Below are 20261 nucleotides of genomic sequence, written 5' to 3'. Positions count from 1 at the left end.
GCTCGCTGCCGCTCCCGGAAGCTCCGTCAGGCGGCCGGGCAGACGTGTCGCTGCCATGGCGGAGCCGGGCCGGCTGGAGCGGCTGGAGCGGCGGGTGCGGGAGCTGGAGGACGAGCTGGCCCGGGAGAGGGGCGGGCGGGCGGAGCCGCGGGCCCGCATCGAGACCATGAGCCCGGAGGTGACGGACACCAACCCCTACAGGTGCGGCCGGGGGCGGCGGGCTGCGCCGGCGGGGTCGGGCTATGGGAGGGCGCCCGGACCGAGCCATGGGGAGGCGGGAGGGGTGCGGGGTCTGAGGCCGTGGGGCTGGGGAAGGGGAAGAGGCGTGTGGAGGTGGGCCCGTGCGGGCGGGGGTCTGAGGGTCATGCACTTGGGCCACAACTATCTCACACTGACCAGGTTGCTCCAAGCCCCTGTGTGCAGCCTGGCCTTGAACACTGCCAGGGATGGGGCAGCCACAGCTTCTCTGGGCACCCTGTGCCAGCGCCTCAGCACCCTCACAGGGAAGAACTTCTGCCTTAGATCTAACCTGAACTTTCCCTGTTTCAGTTTGAACCCATCACCCCTTGTCCTATCACTACAGTCCCTGATGAAGAGTCCCTCTCCAGCATCCTTGTAGCCCCCTTCAGATACTGGAAGCTGCTCTGAGGTCTCCACACAGCTTCTCTTCTCCAGGCTGAACAGCCCCAATGTTCTCAGCCTGTCTCCATACAGGAGGTGCTCCAGTCCCTGATCATCCTCGTGGCCTCCTCTGGACTTGCTCCAACAGCTCCATGTCCTTATGTTTGAGACAACTCTTGCCCATGGCAGAGGGGTGGAACAAGATGATCTTAAAGGCCTTTTCCAACCCAAACCATTCTATGACTGGTCAAACAGTTCTGAAGGCAGATGCCCTGTGGTGAGAGAAGCTCTCAGATTTAACAGGGGGAGCGAGAGAAGACTGGGTTTTTCAGCTAAGTTGCTACTAAATGTGACAGGTGTTGGTATTGCATGAGGTCTTATTCCTCTAACTTAACTATTTTAGAGTTTGGATTTGAGAAGTCTTGAACATCTGCAACTTCTTCTAATGCTCAGCGCTCTGGAATTCTGATGCATTATTTTTTTCAGGATGAATTGCTTTAATACATGTTGATTCTTGTACTTCCTTCGATGCTTTCAATGAAAAAATGCAATAGCAGGACAAAAGATTACTTCAAAATTCTTCCAGTTATCCTCATAACCTCTGGCTTTTAGTTTATTTTCCTTTAATGTGATGCCGGAGTTAATCTAATTAAATTGATCAGAAAGAAGAAGAGTCTTCACTGGGCTGCTGCTGTGTGGTTCATTACAGGAAAATGTGTAGAGTTTCAATGTGAAAATCAGGGATTCATTTACAAAGATAGCTATGGAGTTCAGTGATGCTACCTCATACCAGCTGAGTAAGTAGAGGAGTTTCTGCAGGCTGAGTATTCTGTTGAAGGAGTAATAGGAAAGCATCTGCTATCTCATTTAGGCTATATCTAGCTGTCAATCACAACTACAGTGAAAACAGCAGGCTTGAGTTTAGTGCTTGGTGGGGTTGTCTTTAAGCAAAAGGATTTTAAGTACTTGAAAAGCAAAATTGCTTATAGTACTGTAGAGAGCATTGTCTATATAATGTTACTGTTTTTTCTTCGTAGTCGCTTGATGGCGTTAAAAAGAATGGGAATTGTCAAAGACTATGAGGTAGGATTCTGTCTGCATTGAAACAGCCTTGCATTTCCCCCCTGTGAGGACCACTTCTGATGAACTGATGTGCTTTTGGTTTCTTTCTGCAGAAAATCCGTACCTTTACGGTCGCAGTCGTAGGTGTAGGTGGAGTTGGGAGCGTGACTGCTGAAATGCTGACACGGTGTGGCATTGGTAAGGTAATGAGAGCTTTCTTCCTCTGCTTCTTTACAGTAGATGGACCAGTGGTCTTCATAAAGAACTAGATTTGATTTCACTCAGTTGATTTCAGGCAATAAAAGAGTAGTAAAGAAAGCATTCAAGAGCAGCACTTGTGTAAACATCACATTTACTTAGGGCTTAATCCTCAGTCATGCGAATAATTTTTTTGTTTGGATGCTTGTCTTCCTGCTCTGATATTCCAGTGTGAGTGCTCTGTCCCTGGCAGTGTTCAAGGCCAGGTTGGATGTGGCTTTGAGCAACCTTGTCTAATGGAAGATGTCCCTACCCATGGCAGGGGGTTGGAACTGGATGATCTTAAGGTCCTTTTCAACCCAGACCATTTTGTGATTCTATATCAGCCCATCTATCTAAACTTTGTAATGGATTATTGCAGAAGGAAAACAAAATAAAGGAGGGGGTAACTGACATAGATGCTAAAGTTTTATGAGAGCAAGTTGATAGACCTGAAGTTGAAATATGGTAGACGTAGAACTGGTATTTTTGTCACATATATTAGTTTGTCCTGTGGCACTTGGAGCTAAAAAGTTAGCAGCGATTCAAAGGAATTTGATGTGTTTATCAAGAACCTGCAGAGTTAAAAAACAGGCTTTTTCCTTAAAGAAGGAATCTGGGAAATGGCTTAGATGTTTGTATTTCCAGGCAAATCCTGACCATATACTCTTGGAACTTCAAGAAGTTTCTTAAATACAGAGGTGATGCAATTTTTGATTGCAAAGTTTATTCCCCCTTCCTGTGAAGGAGCATTTCCTGAAGACCAGCATCTTGGGCACAGAAAAGGACATTGGACAGTTGATTCAGAGTTTATAATACTCAACATGTCTGTGTATGATGTAGGTATTTTAAGTGAATTATTTTTGAAGAGCTACTTGCCCGGACAAGCGAAAGAAACGATGTGTTCCTAGTTAATGCCATAACAGCAAGTAGGAATGTGGTAACAGAGATGACAGTGTTCATGTAGATAATCTGTTGAATATTCCTAGTTTAGATCAAATGGACAGATTGGTTTTTAAGAGTGGTTTTCATGACTTGGTCAGTTCCTGTTGAATAGTACTTAGAATTCAGTTTTTCACATACAATCTTAGGAGCTTTTATATGTGAACTGAATGGAACTGTGGAAGTGGGGGTTGTTTGGTTGGGGATGGTTTTGTTGTTGGTTTTAGAGTGAGTTTTGTTGTATAAAATGCCTTGCCATGATGCTCTGGTTGCACAGTCTTTGTGTTATCATAAGTGAATCTCCAATCTTCGTTGTAGCTGCTTCTGTTTGATTATGACAAAGTGGAACTGGCAAACATGAACAGACTCTTCTTCCAACCTCATCAAGCTGGATTAAGTAAAGTGCAAGCAGCAGAGCATACTTTGAGGTATGACTTAGAGAAGTGGGTATCAAAATGTATTTACCCAGGATACTGCTCCAGAAGACTGATGTTTCACTCTTAATCACTTGCAAAGTAGCCTGATCTCATTTGGAAATGTGAGTATAAAATAGTTGTGAGAATGGTTGGTACTTTATGGACAATTTTTATACTGACCAAAACCTTAATGGGAGTCTTTTTAAGTATGGCTAATTCTGCTCAAAAGTTTGGTATAAACTATGCCACTTCAGTGTTGTGGGGCTTTCCTAATCTGTGAATTATTGATAAATACAGATATATTCTAAATGTCAGACTGGAAGCTTAACACTGTAGGAACACTTGTGAAGTTAGGGGGTAGAATGAAAGTTATCATATTTACTGATATTGGCTCATATTACTTCCTCCATAAGGAATATTAATCCTGATGTTCAGTTTGAAGTACATAACTACAACATCACAACACTGGACAACTTTGAACACTTCATGGATAGAATAAGGTAAAATCTCTTAACAAAAGCATCTTGGTAACTTCTGCTGATTTGTGGTTCCTTCTGTACAGCCTGACTTTTATTGGGTGGGGGGGTTTGATTTAATGGCTTCCAATTGAAAACCAGTGGGAAATATATATATATATTATGTGGAGACATTCCTACCTAGACCTTTTCTTTGGAGTTGGCCTTATTTCATAGAATCACAGAATGGTTTGGGTTGGAAAGGACCGTAAGATCATCCAGTTCCAACCCCCTGCCATGGGCAGGGACACCTCGCACTAGACCATGTCACCCAAGGCTCTGTCCAATGTGGCCTTGTGTGTACTTATTTGCACAGGTTTTGTTAGATACACACTTCCCAGGTGCTCCAAAGCACCATGTGGATTGCCACACTGACATTTTGTTCTGCCAGCAGTTTCACACAAACTTCTGGTGCTTATTTCAGTAACGGGGCACTAGAGGAGGGGAAGCCTGTGGATCTTGTTCTGAGCTGCGTGGACAACTTTGAAGCTCGTATGGCAATTAACACGGTAAGGCCATCGAGGGCATGAGCTTGTGGAAGTCTGTTTTCTCCTATAAATAATGTTAGGAAGTGTGGGGACTAGAGAAAAGACAGGGACTTTTCAGAATGTTCTAAGAAATTTCCTCCTTGGTTTAAGGAAGCAGAATCTGAGCTTTTACCCCATTCTCATAAAACACATGCATGAATATAACTGTAGACCTTTAAGTTTCTAGCAGCTAATGGTTAGCAAAAGTTATGTGTTGTAAGCCCTCTCCATCTTTCCAAATTACTGTTTATATAAAGGTATGATCAAAGCCTGGGATGTTAAAGCTTTCAAACTCTTTAGACTGTGTATAGTTCATTGTATACTTCATGTGACTTGTTGTATACTTGTATATAAAGTGCCTTGAGGCTGTGTACCTAGTCAGATTGTGTTTATAGTAGCAGGCAACATAGGGTATATGCCAAGTGCATGTTTTCTGTTATCCTTTGGCTAACATGATCCATAAATTACGTGCACTGAAGGTCCACAGATACGCCGTATAATAGTAGTTTGTGCAATGAGATTCTGTAGCGTGCTGGTGACTGGATCACTAATGCCTGTAGTTGTTCAAAAATGTCAGGTCCTTAGGAAAGCACAAAGGATATTCATGGCCATACAAAGGACATGTCCATCCTGAGGACAACTTTAAGTTGTCCTTTGACTCAGCCGAGTAATTTCTGTTCTACATTTTTTCCTGATTATAGCCTTTTTGTCTTAAGGCAGGAAGATCCATGTTTTTAACCCCTCTCAATTTACACTCTGTGTGGTTTTGTTTTGGTGTTTCTGTGTTTTTAAGGCCTGCAATGAACTTGGACAAATCTGGATGGAATCTGGAGTGAGTGAAAACGCAGTGTCAGGACATATCCAGCTGATCATACCTGGGGAATCCGCGTGTTTTGCGGTATGCATTGCTCTGCTGAATTGCTTGTTTGGCTCTTAAGCAGGGCTGGGAATGTGAAGATGAGCTGGCTAGGGAATGTGATCCTGGCACAGCTGAAGGGGTAGCTTAAAATCTTGTGTCATCTGGGGTGGGGGTAGTACTTCTCTTAAAACTTTATTTCTGTGCCCTCAGTGTGCTCCTCCACTCGTAGTTGCTGCAAATATTGATGAGAAAACACTCAAACGGGAAGGAGTTTGTGCAGCCAGTCTCCCTACAACTATGGGCGTTGTGGCAGGAATTCTTGTACAAAATGTTCTCAAGTAAGTGACCAAGTTGTTGCTATTCCGTGTTCAGCACAATGAGAGAAAGAAACCTGAGGGGAGATGTCATGATGATGGGTCTGTTTTTTTGAGCAAGCTGGTCCAGTGTGAGGTGTCTCACAAGAGCAGAGCAGAGGGGCAGGATCACCTCCCTCAACCTGCTGCTCACGCTGCTTTTGATGCAGCCCAGCACACGGGGGGTTTGGGGGCTCAAGCGCACACTGAAGCTGCTCATGTTCAGTTTCTTATCAGCCAACACCCCCAAGTCCTTCTCCTCAGGCTGCCCTGAATCTCTTCTCTGCCCAACCTGTAGCTGTGCCTGGGATTGCTGTGACCCAGGTGTAGGACCTTGCACTTGGCTGGGTTGAGAGGTTGGCACTGGCCACCTCTCAAGTGTGTCAAGGTTTGTATGTTTATTTCCATTGCAGCTCTGACCCTCCAGTAAAGATGATTAAGCTGGTTCTGATTAGCTGCTGAAAACTCTCTCATTGTAATACAGGACAACTGAGCATTTCAAGCAGTGGATTAAGGCAGAGGAGAAAACTTCTCATATGCTACTCTAAACCTATTTTCTGTGAGACTATAGCTGACCTGTTCTCACACTTACACCACAAAAGCCTCTATAAGAGTTCTATGTTGATGCAGTTATCCCACTGTTAGGTGACTACAGCTTGTTTCAGGACAATTACAGTAGCTCCTTACAACTGCATTAGTGTGAAAGTATATTCTAAAAGTTAAGGAAAAAGGATCCCTTGAGCGAATGAATCTGTACATAAGGACCTGCTTTCTCCGTGTTTCTAGGTACCTGTTAAACTTTGGTACTGTGAGTTACTATCTCGGTTACAACGCGATGCAGGATTTCTTTCCAACTATGTCTATGAAGCCAAACCCACAATGTAGTGACCAAAATTGCAGAAAACAGCAAGAAAATTATAAGGTAAAAAGATTTGCTAGTTTTGATTTGTTTTTGCTCCTCTCTTAAAAGTCTTAAGAACAAAACAAGCTACAGATCTGTAGCAGAAGAAAACTTACATTGCTACTCCAGTTTTCAGCAGCATTGTCTTCAGATGGTTGGATGTGTTCCTAAAAACACAGTACTTGGCATTATCTCAAAGCAAAGGGGAGCAGAATTGACATTCAGTTAAATAGTATTTTCTTCTACAGTGATTACTCAACCTTTCTGGCAGTCATGGGTTTGAGTGTTAACAGGTTTGGGTTTTTCCCTTGCAGGTATTCTGCCTTTTTATGCCCTACAAAGTTCTGAATAGTGACTGCATACCTTAAATATTCAAAGGAGTGTCAACATTAGATATGTTCTTTCTTGCTGTTGTGGGACTATTACATACATTATGGTGTTTATCTTTTTGTGGTTTTCCCTCAGAAAAAAGCAGCTGCACAGCCAAAAGAAGAAGTAGTTGAACAGCAAGAGGAAATAGTACATGAAGACAATGACTGGGGTACGTATTCAGCGGGAGACTCAATGACGTTCCCAGTATGGAGATTCAGTTAAAGTCTTTGGTTTGGGTAACACACTGCAGGGTACGTGGACTCCTTATGTTCCCAGCTTTTGTGACTTACACTGTGTAGCTCCTGCTGGCTTTTCACAGGGTTTGATAGTAATGTTACCACAACTCAGTGATGTATTTTTAGTGTAATGTGCAGGTTTTAGCCTCAAAATGCAACAGCTGTTGGAATAAGAAACTTTCTCAGGAGATGGTCTGAAGATATAAAAGGTGTGAGAAGATTTACTCACTGTGTAACTAAATACGTAACTCAAGAGCTTTTGTCATTCCCTACCCACTGTGCTGAACCATCCCCTGGATCTTTATGTTCCTCTCAGGGCTTTAAGTTAGAAGGAATTGCCTTAAGGAATGGTGTGTTTTGTATAGCCGTTTCAAGAAAAGACATATATCTTCTGTTTATTACATGATACAGAAAATAATCTTAGCTCACCATTGGGAGAAGTGCCCTCACAGTAAGATTTAAATGGTAAGGAGAAGGAAGTCCTATAGGAGAGGTGCCATTCTTGTCCATAGATTTTAATACATTGTCAAGGGAAAATATTTTGTATTGATCATGGAATGGAGAAGCTGGAATCAAAGATCTTCCTGCTTTTAATTTTCTTTCTCTTTTGGGAGAGTCTCTGCTGTTTTCCTCTCATTTTGGTTACTTAGTGCGTAAAGAACTTGTTCTTCTAACTTGTAATGGAGTTCTCAATTCGTTTTAATGCAAAGGCATTGAATTAGTATCAGAAACTTCAGAAGATGAGCTGAAGGCTGCATCTGGCCCGGTTCCTGAGCTTCCCGAGGGCATTACTGTAGCATACACTCTCCCGAACAAGGTAGTGTATTTATTCTGCATGGAGTTTTGAAATGTGTTGTAGATTACATTCCTAATAAGCAGTGAATTTGGTTACCCTTTAAACCTACACTAAAAATCCATCTGGAACAGTCACAGTGTAGCTGTACCTCAGTTCATCCCAGTAGTGCCTTCTGTGGTCCAGGTTTGTGCTTCTATAGAAGATGCTTAAGGATGGATGTCAGTGTGACTGTAGTTACAAGGTGACAGGAATGAATGTGTTTGGAAAGGAAAACCTGAATTTCTCAGTTAATATTTTGGTGACTAATTGATTTTTACCATATTTATCTTGTAAAAGCTGTGTGTAATCAAAGAGCAATTTGTATACCTGGGGAACATAGAATCTGTGTCATTGCAGCCAGAACACTCTAACTCCCTGTCAGAACAGTTCACAATGTAAGCTGATAATGATTTAGGCCTAATGTTGCAATTCAGAAATCAAGCTTATTTGTGGGGGGCTTTTTGTTTGATACTTGTGACGCCAACTTTTTCTTCCCGTTTCTCATAGGAAGAGAATTTGATAACTGAGGAAACGGTAGCAGAATCTGAAGAAAGCCTAGAAGAACTCATGGCCAAAATGAGAAACATGTAGCAATATTAACTACAACTCTGGGGAGTTTGGGTTGACAGTGGATTATAAGAAGACCACACTTTTTTTTCCTCCTTTTTTTACCTCCACTGAAACTTACCTTTGTGTTTCTGATGAAATGGAACTGTTACAGGGGCAGGAAGGAGACGCGGTTACTTTGTACATAGGGATTGTGCTACTGTAAACTCTAATTTCTCAGCACTCCTAGTGTGCAGCTAGCTGTTCAGTAGGAATAAAAAGAGATGGACAAACTAAGGCAGAAGTTCTTCCCTGTGAGGGTGCTGAGGCACTGGCACAGAGTGCCCAGAGAAGTTGTGGCTGCCCCATCCCTGGCAGTGTTCAAGGCCAGGTTGGACACAGGGGCTTGGAGCAACCTGGTCTAGTAGAAGGTGTCCCTGCCCATGGCAGGGGGCTGGAACTGGATGATCTTAAGGTCCCTTCCAACCTAAACCATTCCATGCTTCTATGAAACTCACAAAAGCAGCCACAGCACAATATATGCACCATCATGTGATGAGAACAGAACACAGTATAAGACAAGTGAAAGATGAGATCTGCTGGAGAGCACCTGGTAGGCCAAGGGCAGATAGTACCTCACTCGGATTGCTGCTCCTGATTTTCCAGGCACTTGTACTTGGTTGTTGCTCACTGGTCTCTGTATTCTTGGCATGGATTGTGCTGTGACTGTTGATCTGAGTAGATCATTTCAGCCTTTTAATCTACTTTAAATACTGCTGGAATGGAATTTTTTTTAACTACCCTGGGTTTATCAATGTTTTACTACTGCTTGTTCTTAAATAGCTGCCTGTATGTTTTGTATGGGATAATGCTTTGAGTATGTTGCAACAAGGCAAAGTCTCTAGTTAGTAGTAATTATACTAGCAAACTGGGTATTAACAGTGCCACTACATCAGCTGGCAGATGTTTTTTGTGACACAGTCTTAAGAATTACCAGCACCACTGGAGAGAACAGGAGATGTTGTCTATCTCTTTGAAAATCTCAGTATTTTTGTTGCTTATTTAAATTTCAGCTGGAATTCTGATCCATCCCCATTATATGGGTTATATTAAGGAATATACTTCATCTGTGTTTGCGTAGGCAAGCTTCTAAAATTAGATGCTGCAAACTCCATTTCGTGTTGCAAGTATCTTCAGTGGAGTAGCTGAACTATTGCATTTGTCCTGTAAATAACATTAGTACAGTCATAGTACCTTTAACCTGTCACCTGTTAAACTGACCTGTAAATGTACATCCTGCAGTGACAGTGCCCTGCACAACTGGAAGTATCCACTGCAACTATGTGAGCTACTGGGGGCATCTGATCCAGAATTTGATCATTATTGAGAATTAGAAGAACATCCATTGCATTATAATACAAATATTTCCACCTTGGGCTCTTCAGAAACTACCTTTCCACAGTGTGATGCAGCCAGCACAGAACCAGGTAGTAATTAATGGTAGTAGTATCTAACCAACATGTAAAGAGAGAGCAATGCTGGGCAGGTGCTTCTGGTACTCAGTTTAAAACAGTTTGATTTCTAAGCAATGCTTATAAACTTCACGATCTTTTACCTCCACAGCTGATACTAGGTCTTATATACATAAAAATCACTCATGCAGGTGGTGAGGGAGGTTTTGGCTGTGGTGCATTATCTTTTAGAATGGAAGTGGGGTTTTGGATTGATTCCAGTTCTGGAGCAAGCAGATTTTCGAAATGAACTGTAAATAGGGATGGGAAATAGGATGATGAGATCATTAACAAGGTACATGCTCAAATCTGTGTCACTAAGTCCAACTAGTTTGGTGTAAATCGCATGTTAAGTGTTACTTGCATTCCTTTGTGACTTTACCTTTCTGTTGGGAGCACTGAAGTAAGGCCTGGCTCTGGAGATCCTGAGGCCAACAGTTGACTCACTTCTGTAAGAGCTCAGTTATTCTTGTCTCTTCAGTATTTGCTCGCACGACTGCTACACACGACTGACACCTTTACAAGATGCAAGCATTTACCATTCTACTTCCTGGAGAGTTTTATGAGCAAAGTAATACACTTCATATGCTCACTTACAGAGCGTGCAGGGTGGTTCTCCTGCTACTTTCAGCTTGTGTATACAAGAACTTGAACTAATCAGAAAATGCATTAAGATGATTGTATGTGCCAATGGTTAAAATGACTTAAAAATAAACAGCATCAAAGAAAAAAGCAGTTTCAAGGATTTTAAGTTAAAAAGACATTTACAAGTATAATGTCCTCTGACTATAAAACATGAAAGAAGATTTATGACTTCTTTTATGATGAACTAACAAAGCATCTTGCAATGGTTTAGCCCAGCTTTGTTTATTTGGCAATCTGATAAAAGAAGCATTCTGTTTTTACAGTGCATCATGACTGTTACTGACATGTTCATACTGACTATGATGAAATCTCCACTGAAACTGGTCACACTCTTTGTTGTTTTCTACATAGAGGTATCATTTGGCGTACACCAGATAACACAAGTTACTTTTTTGATGTCCATGAGGCACAACTGCAGATACATGGACAACTGTCTTAAGAGCATCAGCTCATGGCCAACATGCAGCCTGCAAGACCCTCCACCATTACTCATGGTCCTGTTTTACTTCCTGTAGAAGGTTTCCTTTGGGTTGACAGCTGAAGCCTGTTGTTTCCTCACTATCTTTGCTGGTGGAGCGTGGATGGTTGGGATCTGCTACTTTTTAGGGATCTGCTACTTTTTAGGGATCTGCTACTTTTTAGGGACTGCTTTTTCTCCTAAAATCAACCCTGCGGCCTGTGAGTGAGTTCGAAAGAAGTCACTCAAGGGAAGAAGTGTGACAGTTCAGAAGTGAAAACCACTGAATGGGGCAAGTCTGATCCTTTCTAGACCTCCAGTGTCATATCTTCTCATTTAAGATAACAACACTGAGGAAAACTATTTAGGAGAACAAGATACACCACTAGACATTTTAAAATCAGAACAGAGGTGACAACCTTGAGCAGACATCTGCCAATTCCCAGCACTGGCTTTGGAGGAAGGAACTCCCAGCTCTGAGCAGAGCAGGCAACAGAAACACCCACAAGCTGAAAAGGTTGAGGGTTTGGGGGGGTGGTTTTTGTGTTCTTTTTTACCTTTTCCTCTTTTCCTTCTCTTTAGCAACAATCCTGCAAAGAACTTCCCAATTTCCACAGCTTCTCAAGGTGGCTGAAACAGAGGAGAAAAACTCCTGCTTTGATTAAAACCCCATTTTCTGAACTAAGAATGAAATACCCAGAGAGCTATTACACAGTGTCAATTCCTGTTGCTGTACTGTAATACCTTCAAGAGCTATTTGGTTTTTTTTTCCAACTAAATCTTAACGTTTGGAATCAGATTTGGGTTGTGTATTTGTTCTATCGGGTTTATATATTGTTTCCTCTGCTAAGTTACACCCCTACCAAAATGTTAAATTCCAGAACAAGGGCTGAAATAGGTTATATTTAACTCTGCTCTAAAAAGAGAGAAAATACTGTGGAAGGGAAGTGCCATTCTGATGGTAATGGCCACTTGCATTTTTCAGTCAAAATTAGATCAAGTAAATCTTTACATCAGTTGCCACTAAAACATTATAGTGAAGTTTCAATTTTTCACTTAATAAAAATGTGGTTTTTTAGTATTTATTTAAATTGATTCATGGATTGATGCTGGAGAGGGACTCTTCATCAGGGACTGTAGCGATAGGACAAGGGGTGATGGGTTCAAACTGAAACAGGGGAAGTTCAGGTTAGATCTAAGGCAGAAGTTCTTCCCTGTGAGGGTGCTGAGGCGCTGGCACAGGGTGCCCAGAGAAGCTGTGGCTGCCCCATCCCTGGCAGTGTTCAAGGCCAGGTTGGACAGAGCCTTTGGCACCTTAGTGGAAGGTGTCTCTGCGTAAGAGCTGTAAGAACCCTTCCAACCCAGACCAATCTGGGATTCTATGATTGAATTGGAATGAACAGACTTCAGAATGATTCTTTCAGCTGACCAGAGTATCACGAAATACAGCAAGCAGGTAGATTTGATTAGCATCTTTTTATCTGATGGAAAACTAGTTTGCATTACTAGGCTTTCCCAGCTAATACAAATATTGTTGTGTTTTAAGGGATTCTATGAGATTAAATAGCAGAAGTATTGCTAAAGGGCTAACAACAGGGAATCGGGTCATCATCATCATCATTCTGGTTCCTTACTGCAAGTATTTTTACTGGACACAGTTGAATCTGAAAACAGCTTTAGTTGTAGGTGAGGGTATATTTAGGGTATATGAGGGTATATTTAGATATTAGCTCCTCAAGGAAACTAATTATTTTTGCACAAGTCCCTTGAATGTAAGTCTGCTTCAAGCTGAAGCCATCCTGCAGGTACTTTGGGTGGAACTTTTGACTTATTCAAAATTACCCCTTTTAGAAACACCTTTAAAAGCTTCTAAAAAGGCAGGAAGGATGGATGAAAACCAGAAATACACAAATCCTACAAGCCAAGCCCTTCCAACACAGAAATAAGAATTACTCCATAGAGTATATACAATAGGTTTCACTGAACTCGTTCTAATCCTGGCACTTAGGCTAAGAGGTAACCAATCCATGGGTTTAGCAGTAGCTCTGATTTTAGCTAGTAACTAATGTACATATCTTCATATATCCTTTCATATACATTGAAAGAAGCTCACTTTGTACCATGCAGCCTGCAAAGTTAACATGGAAGGATTTCAAGCTTTAACATTTGTTTCCCTGTCTTTCATGAAGATAGGGGTCGGTCCCAAAATAGTACATTATCTCAGGAAAAATAGATAGTCATTTCATGTCTGCTTTAAAATAGCAACAGAGCCTGCCTTTCCTTGGAGCAGGTTTGTATCACCTTTGTCCATGTTCCAGGAAAATACTGGGTGATAATGCACTTTTTAAGCTGAATGTATCTCCACTCGATGAGTGTCGAGAAGTTGCTTTTCCACCTATCAACAAAGTCTCTGCTTCTTTTATTTCCATAGCTCTCTTGTACAGTTCCGCTGCCTTCTCAAAGTCTCCCCCTTCATAGCTTTGGAGAAGAGTAAAACAAAGTTGAAACAAGCAAATAAAACAGGTCTCTCGTTTCGTTTAAACTGCAATGCACACCATGCTGTCGCCAAAGCATGCTTAAAGCTCTCCACTTGCCTATTAAGTACCCAAGTCCAGGATGTTTTCTTTCATCCAGCAGTTGTTATAGTAATTTGCTTTTATAGGGCTAAACCATATAATCTTACCTAAGCACAGCCAAGTTCTTCAGAGTTTCCCCCACACGAGGATGCATGTGCCCAAAGCTGTCTTCATAAATCTTTAGCGCCCGCTCATAGAGAGGTAAAGCTTCAATCTGCTTTTTCTTTGGGTAGGAGAGAGTCGTTTGTTACAGATGTATGTTACACTTGTAACTCCTTTGCCAACAGAATATCAACACATCCTAGATGCAAAGTCATGCATATTTAACCAGAAAGGTGTTTGTTGACAGATGAGGATGGTAATTGAGATTGTCAGAGCAATTGGTTTGCCCTTGCAAATGCAATCCCACCCCCAATATTGTAATAATTGGGGTCTGGGCTTCTGGGCAGTTTTGAAAGATCTCAATCCTGAAAGCTTTTGAGTTACCAAATGCTCTTTAATTTTACCTGAGACAACTTTAATCCCTGTTTAAAATCACATATGCATATTGCAGAAATAGAGAAAAAAATCAACAGCTCACTCCTACTGATGCCAAATGAGGAATGTGGTAAATTGATTTGTTTTTATCAAATTGATTGCAACTCTTTTGAATTTCATATTAGCTGTAAACTAGGAAGTCTACAGCCTTCTCAGATTTTCTTTTACATAGAATCATAGAATGGTTTGGGTTGGAAAAGACCTTAAGATCATCCAGTTCCAACCCCCTGCCATGGCCAGGGACACCTCACACTAAACCATCTCACCAAAGACTCCGTCCAACCTGGCCTTAAATACTGCCAGGGATGGAGCATTTATCACTTCTCTGGGCACCCTGTGCCAGGGCCTCAGCACCCTCACAGGGAAAAACTTCTTTAGATCTAACCTGAACTTCCCCAGTTTCAGTTTGAACCCATCATCTCTTGTCCTATCACTACAGTCCCTGATGAAGAGTCCCTCTCCAGCATCGTTGTAGGCCCCTTCAGACACTGCAAGCCCAGGCTGGACAGAGCCTTGGGTGACATGGTCTAGTGTGAGGTGTCTCTGCCCATGGCAGGGGGTTGGAATTGGATGATCTTAAGGTCCTTTCCAACCCAAACCGTTCTATGAGTCTATGATTCAAAGGGTTGTGTTTCCCTCTGACTCAGCAGTGAAGCTGTGTTTCCCCATAGTGTGACAACCCCCTGTCACTGGAAATGTTGTGCTCTAGTCCTACTCTTATACAACCTATGACAGGCATAATAAACATGTAAGACAAGAAGCACTTACCATCTGACAGTACAGGACAGCCAGATTGACCAAGGCAGTTGCCACACTGGGGTGTTTTGGGCCAAATGACTTCTGTCGGATTTCAACTGCTAGTTCGTACAGAGGAACAGCCTTGTCAAGTTTTCCCTAGAAACAACAGGGGTGGAAATGATTCAGTTCTTTTGTGTCAAAACAGCAACAGTAAAATCTATTTGAAACAAAAAGCCCTGGAGAAGATGTAGCTGTTTCCAGAATAAGGGTTTAATTCTGATTAATTCATAGTTATATTCTGCACAGATTCTTTATCATGAATATTGATTAGGACCCAATTTTCCCCAACACTGAGCACATTCAGCTCCCAGGTGATGTGTTTCTCAGCTATGCCTAGCTCTCTTTTAGAATGTATGTTTTCTCCACAAGTGTGTCCATTTGTATTTCCTCATCCTGCCACAGATGAGAACAGAGCTTATTTTTTGTCCTGAAGGGCCTGCATTTTACTGGTGACATGGGAATGGAGCTGCCTTCACTTTTGGGCAGTTTTCCACGTACTGAAGTGGTGTTCACACCATCTTCCCTGGAACAACCACAGTGCCTGATGCCATTTCAAGTACCTGTTGCTTCCCATTTGCCATATTGAGGCATTGGCTTCTTGACTTTGGTTTATCTAAAATACCTCTCTTACATTCCAGCTAGTTTTATTGGAGATTATTTTTCCAGCAAATCTGTTTTCCTCCAAATTCCAATCTGCTCACATATTAACTGGCTAGACTTCACAAGTATGCTTAGGCTTCCGTTCTTAGAATGTGAATTCTCATAGTCAATAGCAATTAAATATTGCAGACTTCCACTGTTATGGTGGGAAATGGATCACTGGAATTGCAAAATTCATATTTTCTCCTTATGTTTTCAAAGCATCACCAGTTTGAAGATGCTCAGTAACTCATCTGGAATAAGTATGTATTTAATAAATGTGTTTCGAGAAAGCTAGTGGGCCTTTTGGAAACACACCAAGGCCACTTGACCACATCTTTATGCATCTTTTATTGGTGTGGATCACCAACAGCTGACAATATTCCAATGCCCCACTCCCTCTGGATTGAAGACCAACAATGCAAGGTGGTAAGAAAAGGTAACAGGCTTGTGCTTACCATCTTTTTGTACAGCACTGCCAGGTGTTTCACAGTGTAAGCTAAAGAGGGATGATCTGGAGCCAGTGCTCTCCTCCTGATGTCTAAAGCTTTCTCATAGAGTTCCTCTGCCTTGTCATAGTGCTTCTTCTCATTGTACAAGGCTGCCAGGTTGTTCAAGGACTGCGCGCAGTCGGGGTGGTCGGGCCCCAGGACTCTCTCTCTCATTTCCAAGGAGCGCTTCAGGAAGAGCTCTGCTGTCCTGCAGAACACATTCACTCAGTCAGCAGTTACCTGAAAGCTGGGAACAGCCGTACAGGCTGAAGTGGCTGTTTGAAACAGAACAAACTCAGCCTTGGAAACTGCACAGACACTGGCACCGGAGAGCGGACTCTCCTCAGAATAAGCAAACACCAGAGCAGAGACCTGCTGTGTCTAGGATGTAGGCAGCAAGCTGGTTAATATATTCCCGTGCAATCCTGTATCTCCAGTGTTATAAGGGCTGAAAAGCCAGTCTAGCCCATTTCAGCAAACATTACCCTAACTCATGGGTGCTCTTTAATTCAACCTACCCTCTTCAGCTATGCAAGTAACTGTTCCTTGTTCAAAACAGTCTACTGCCTTCTGGGCACAGTAGTCAAGTACTTCCATGGATAAAACAATAGTGAGGTATGAGGTAAAGGTCCAGAACACATATTTTTCAAGGGACTTTAAAGAACATAAACCACATTATAGGGCTGAACAGACAGCTTTCACACCAAGCTGACAGAGACTGGAACGGGATTTTATGTGTGTCGAGCTAGCTTCTCATAGAAGAAGCTGTCTTGAAGTGACAAAGTAGAAAAAGACTCTGTAATGCAACCATTCAAGCATTGCCCTATCAAAAGGGTATACTTTGTCTCACTAGTGTAGTACTACTATTCCACTATGGATTTACAGCACCTCTGTCAGGAGCAACGCGTGATCCCCACGTAACAATGGCAGCATCCACAAACAGGCAGTTTGTCATCCTGACATACAGACAAATTCTGTGTGACACCATTCCCAAGAGGTCAGCTTAGGAAATGGGAAAAAATCCATTTCACATTACAGGGGAAAAAAAAGTCATTTATACGCAGAACTGTAGGTTCAGTTCTGGAGATCTCAGAGAAATGTCAGAAGGTCTTCACTCTACGCAGGGGCTGGGGGATGATGTGATCTAACATACACGACTGAAGTGAAACCCCTTCTGTCATTGATTTCATTCTAACTGCATCAAATGGTCAAAAAATTCAGTCTCGGACTTGCTGATTCTGAATGGAGAAACAATACCCAGTTAAAACAAGGACTTCAAGCTTCACTAGCACAAAGTTTATCCTTTTGCTCACCTATGAAATAGTGGAGATACAGTTACTCTAGAAGTTTGGTTGTGTTGGACAGGAACTACATATGAATAATGAGGAATATAAAATGATCTTGTATGACATTAGATAGGTGTCACTCCTCTATTAGCAGTCACTTCAGCATGACTTCATGAGGGAAAACTGATGGAAAACCCCACATTTCTAATACTGTTAAAAATCAACTTCTTCACCATAAAGAAGTTATAACTTTATAATTACTATATATAATATTTTTATAATTATATATAATGTAAAATTAGATACATTTTATATAACTTTAAAATATATATAATATCTATATAATTATATAATGTAATCATATCATTATGTATTATATAATTATATATTCTGTATAAAATATATAATGAAATACATATAATTATATATTTTATACAATATATATTATATATAATTATGTAATTATTATATATAACTATTAAATATTTATAATCTCTGCATTTAACAGAGATTCCATGTGCACATCCTAAATTGCAATGTATTTCTGCAGCTCCCCAGCAACTACTGTGACATAAACATCAGGCATAGGAAGAATGCAATACACTTCCAGAACTTACTCTGTGCTTTTTTTGCTGTGCACTCTCCTTTTCCTCTGAAAACATTTAACATGACTTTACAACTCCCTCACAACACATACTTTTAGACTACTATGCGGCCTGAAGAAGCTGATGTGAAGAGTGACTTCTTGCCATGCAATCAGAACTGTTCTGCACCTTTCATTCCCCTTCAACACCCCTGTTTATCCGCTCTTAGAACACCTTTGTGCTGCTCTGTCCTCTTTCTCCCTTAAAAAGGCCAGCAGGGTAAAAGCCTAAGGATTCCAAGCACAGTGAATATTTACTCATGATTTCTACTAAAACTGATATTTTGAGTGTATTTTACAGAACAATCCTGCCATTCACATACGAACAGTACAAAGGAGGGTCACAAAACAGAAAAGCTGAGTAGAGGAGGCACAAATGTCAAGAAAGAACTGATATGTGCAACGAAAGATAGTGACCTTAAACCATGGACCAGCAATTCTGAATGCAGGAAATGCACTGACTTACTTAGTAAATACTCACATGCTAACAGCATCAACCCTAGAAATGATGAGTGAATTTCACAGCAAACAAACCTCAATAGAATGAATCAGGGACAACATCATATTTGATCATGCGTTCACATTTAGTGCTAGTTCTCAATGCTTTACCTCCATTTACATCTATAGGGACACTCAGTGGATGCATCACAATTAATAACACTTACTCCAGATTATTCTGCAAGTAGTAGAGGACTCCAAGCTCATTGAGGGTTCGAGCATTATCTGGTGTATCCTTGCCTAAGGTGAGCTCTTCCAATTGCAGGGCTCTTTGGCGCAGGAGAGCAAAGCCACGCTATGGCAAAGCACAAGGTACTATAAGCCAATCCCCATTACTTTGAAAGTACAGCTAAAGACAGAACATCAAAAGATTTAGTTTGGTACCAAAGGAGCGCAATAATCCTACCTAAGTTCTGTTTTCAAGCTGACTGGCACATAAACATTTGCTTATTTACAATCTAACAGGGAATTTCACCCAAAGTGCTTCCAGGATTTTAAAGTTACTGCGCTTTGTCTTGTATCACACACGCTGATCTGCTTAAACTCCACAGTTCAAATAATCAATTCAGATCAAATTCTTAGGTTTCTATACTCGAAACCAATTTAATCTCTATCCTAAAATGCCATTTACAAATACACATTAACTATTACTCCAGGCTGGATCATTGTAAAATGTTCAATGGATCATTGTAAAATGGGCTGCCAAGCTAATGCTTACATGCAAAGTGAATTACAAGTAAAAAGTGGAGCCACTGTTACACACTCCACCTATTCTCTATCTTTGCAGTCTTAACAGAAAGATTTGTGCAGCAGAACTCCTTACAGAAATGGACAAAATCTCCATGATCCAAATTCATTTCTACTTAAGCACCGCGGAAATAGCAACACTCTTATGGCCCTTCACTATTCTTATTAGAGGTACAACTTAGAGCTCTGAAGTTACTAGCTGAACTCATAGTACAAGCACTGCATGACAAACAAAGCCTTAGCTCAAGAATGGCAAGAGGAACTCTGTAGCTGAAAAACACAGAAGACAAAATGGGGAAAAACTTAGCATGGCACCTAAAATTATTGCTTGGATTATTCACTGCAGTAAAACACTCTGTTCATCCTATTAGGATACATGCCTCAGCCCCTCTGGAGAACACCTTATTCCACTGCCAGTTCAACAGCCAACTCTATCAGCAGTAAATCTGCACACCCAAAATGTACATACCCACTTCTTTCTTTTCCACCCCTCCCAACTCCATACCAGCAGGACTGATGCATCTCCACTCACAGCAGAGATGAAAGGGCAGTTAAAAAAGCTGCTGCTGGGCTACTCCACTACCTACGCCCTCAATTAACCAAAGCCCTGGAGCTTTGTCAGCTCTGCAGGGGCACTTTATCATCCATTCTGCAGAGCCACAACATGCCCTGTACTATAAGTATCAAACATCTCCTTACCAGGCTGCCTTTCCTCCTTGCTGCTTTTTGGCGTATTCTGAAGGACTTTTTCCTCAGTTGCTCAGCTTGTTCATATCTGAGAACAATTACAGTGTTAGAAGAATGCTAAATGTAGCATCGATGAGTATTCTGGAAAGCTTCTAAATTACTGGAGTGTATAAATTTGAGGAGAATTTAAGAATCTTGGGGGGAGAAATCACACTTTTTGTCAAAGATAAAAATATTCAAGATGCTTAGGGCCAGACAATGCTTTGTTGTTAAATGAAAAACAGCTGTTGGCCCCTACTGGGTGGCTTGCTACAGGAATACAGA

At 41.5% G+C, this 20261-nt stretch overlaps 2 protein-coding genes across 6 annotated transcripts in view; one reads left to right on the top strand and one right to left on the bottom strand.

Annotated features, from left to right (window-relative positions):
- The first annotated feature begins 6 nt into the window (after positions 1-6).
- On the top strand, positions 7-8676 carry UBA5 (ubiquitin like modifier activating enzyme 5). 3 transcript variants are annotated; one of them, XM_057431322.1, is made up of 12 exons: positions 7-201; positions 1659-1704; positions 1797-1886; positions 3181-3290; positions 3692-3778; positions 4218-4302; positions 5114-5218; positions 5390-5517; positions 6319-6454; positions 6899-6974; positions 7752-7858; positions 8384-8676. In XM_057431322.1, the coding sequence occupies exons 1-12, from the start codon at positions 56-58 to the stop codon at positions 8465-8467; spliced, it is 1200 nt and encodes a 399-aa protein (XP_057287305.1). In that variant the 5' UTR covers positions 7-55; the 3' UTR covers positions 8468-8676. The 3 variants fall into 3 exon arrangements, with proteins under 3 accessions (XP_057287305.1, XP_057287306.1, XP_057287307.1); XM_057431323.1 differs by lacking the exon at positions 1659-1704 and having other exon boundaries at positions 74-201; XM_057431324.1 differs by lacking the exon at positions 7-201 and having other exon boundaries at positions 1797-1881.
- A 2349-nt stretch (positions 8677-11025) lies between these two features.
- NPHP3 (nephrocystin 3) overlaps positions 11026-20261 on the bottom strand; it is a 28967-nt gene continuing 19731 nt past the window's right edge. For 2 of the 3 annotated variants that reach the window (XM_057431316.1, XM_057431317.1), the window contains exons 22-29: positions 19950-20025; positions 18671-18798; positions 16044-16284; positions 14917-15042; positions 13719-13834; positions 13337-13513; positions 11225-11665; positions 11026-11188 (exon numbers count right to left, since the gene is read on the bottom strand). In XM_057431316.1, coding sequence (XP_057287299.1) covers positions 11614-11665; positions 13337-13513; positions 13719-13834; positions 14917-15042; positions 16044-16284; positions 18671-18798; positions 19950-20025 — 916 coding nt within the window. In that variant the 3' untranslated portion in view covers positions 11026-11188; positions 11225-11613. Of the gene's footprint in view, positions 11189-11224; positions 11666-13157; positions 13514-13718; positions 13835-14916; positions 15043-16043; positions 16285-18670; positions 18799-19949; positions 20026-20261 lie in introns of those variants that run through there. The other variant, XM_057431318.1, reaches the window with a different exon arrangement.

Source organism: Pezoporus wallicus, unplaced genomic scaffold (assembly GCF_028554395.1).
Source record: "Pezoporus wallicus isolate ANWC-B61680 ecotype Strahan unplaced genomic scaffold, APGP_CSIRO_Pwel_v1 scaffold_11491, whole genome shotgun sequence".
NCBI lineage: Eukaryota > Metazoa > Chordata > Aves > Psittaciformes > Psittacidae > Pezoporus > Pezoporus wallicus.
Note: the sequence above shows the minus strand (reverse complement) of the source record. Positions and strands in the feature narration are given on the sequence as shown.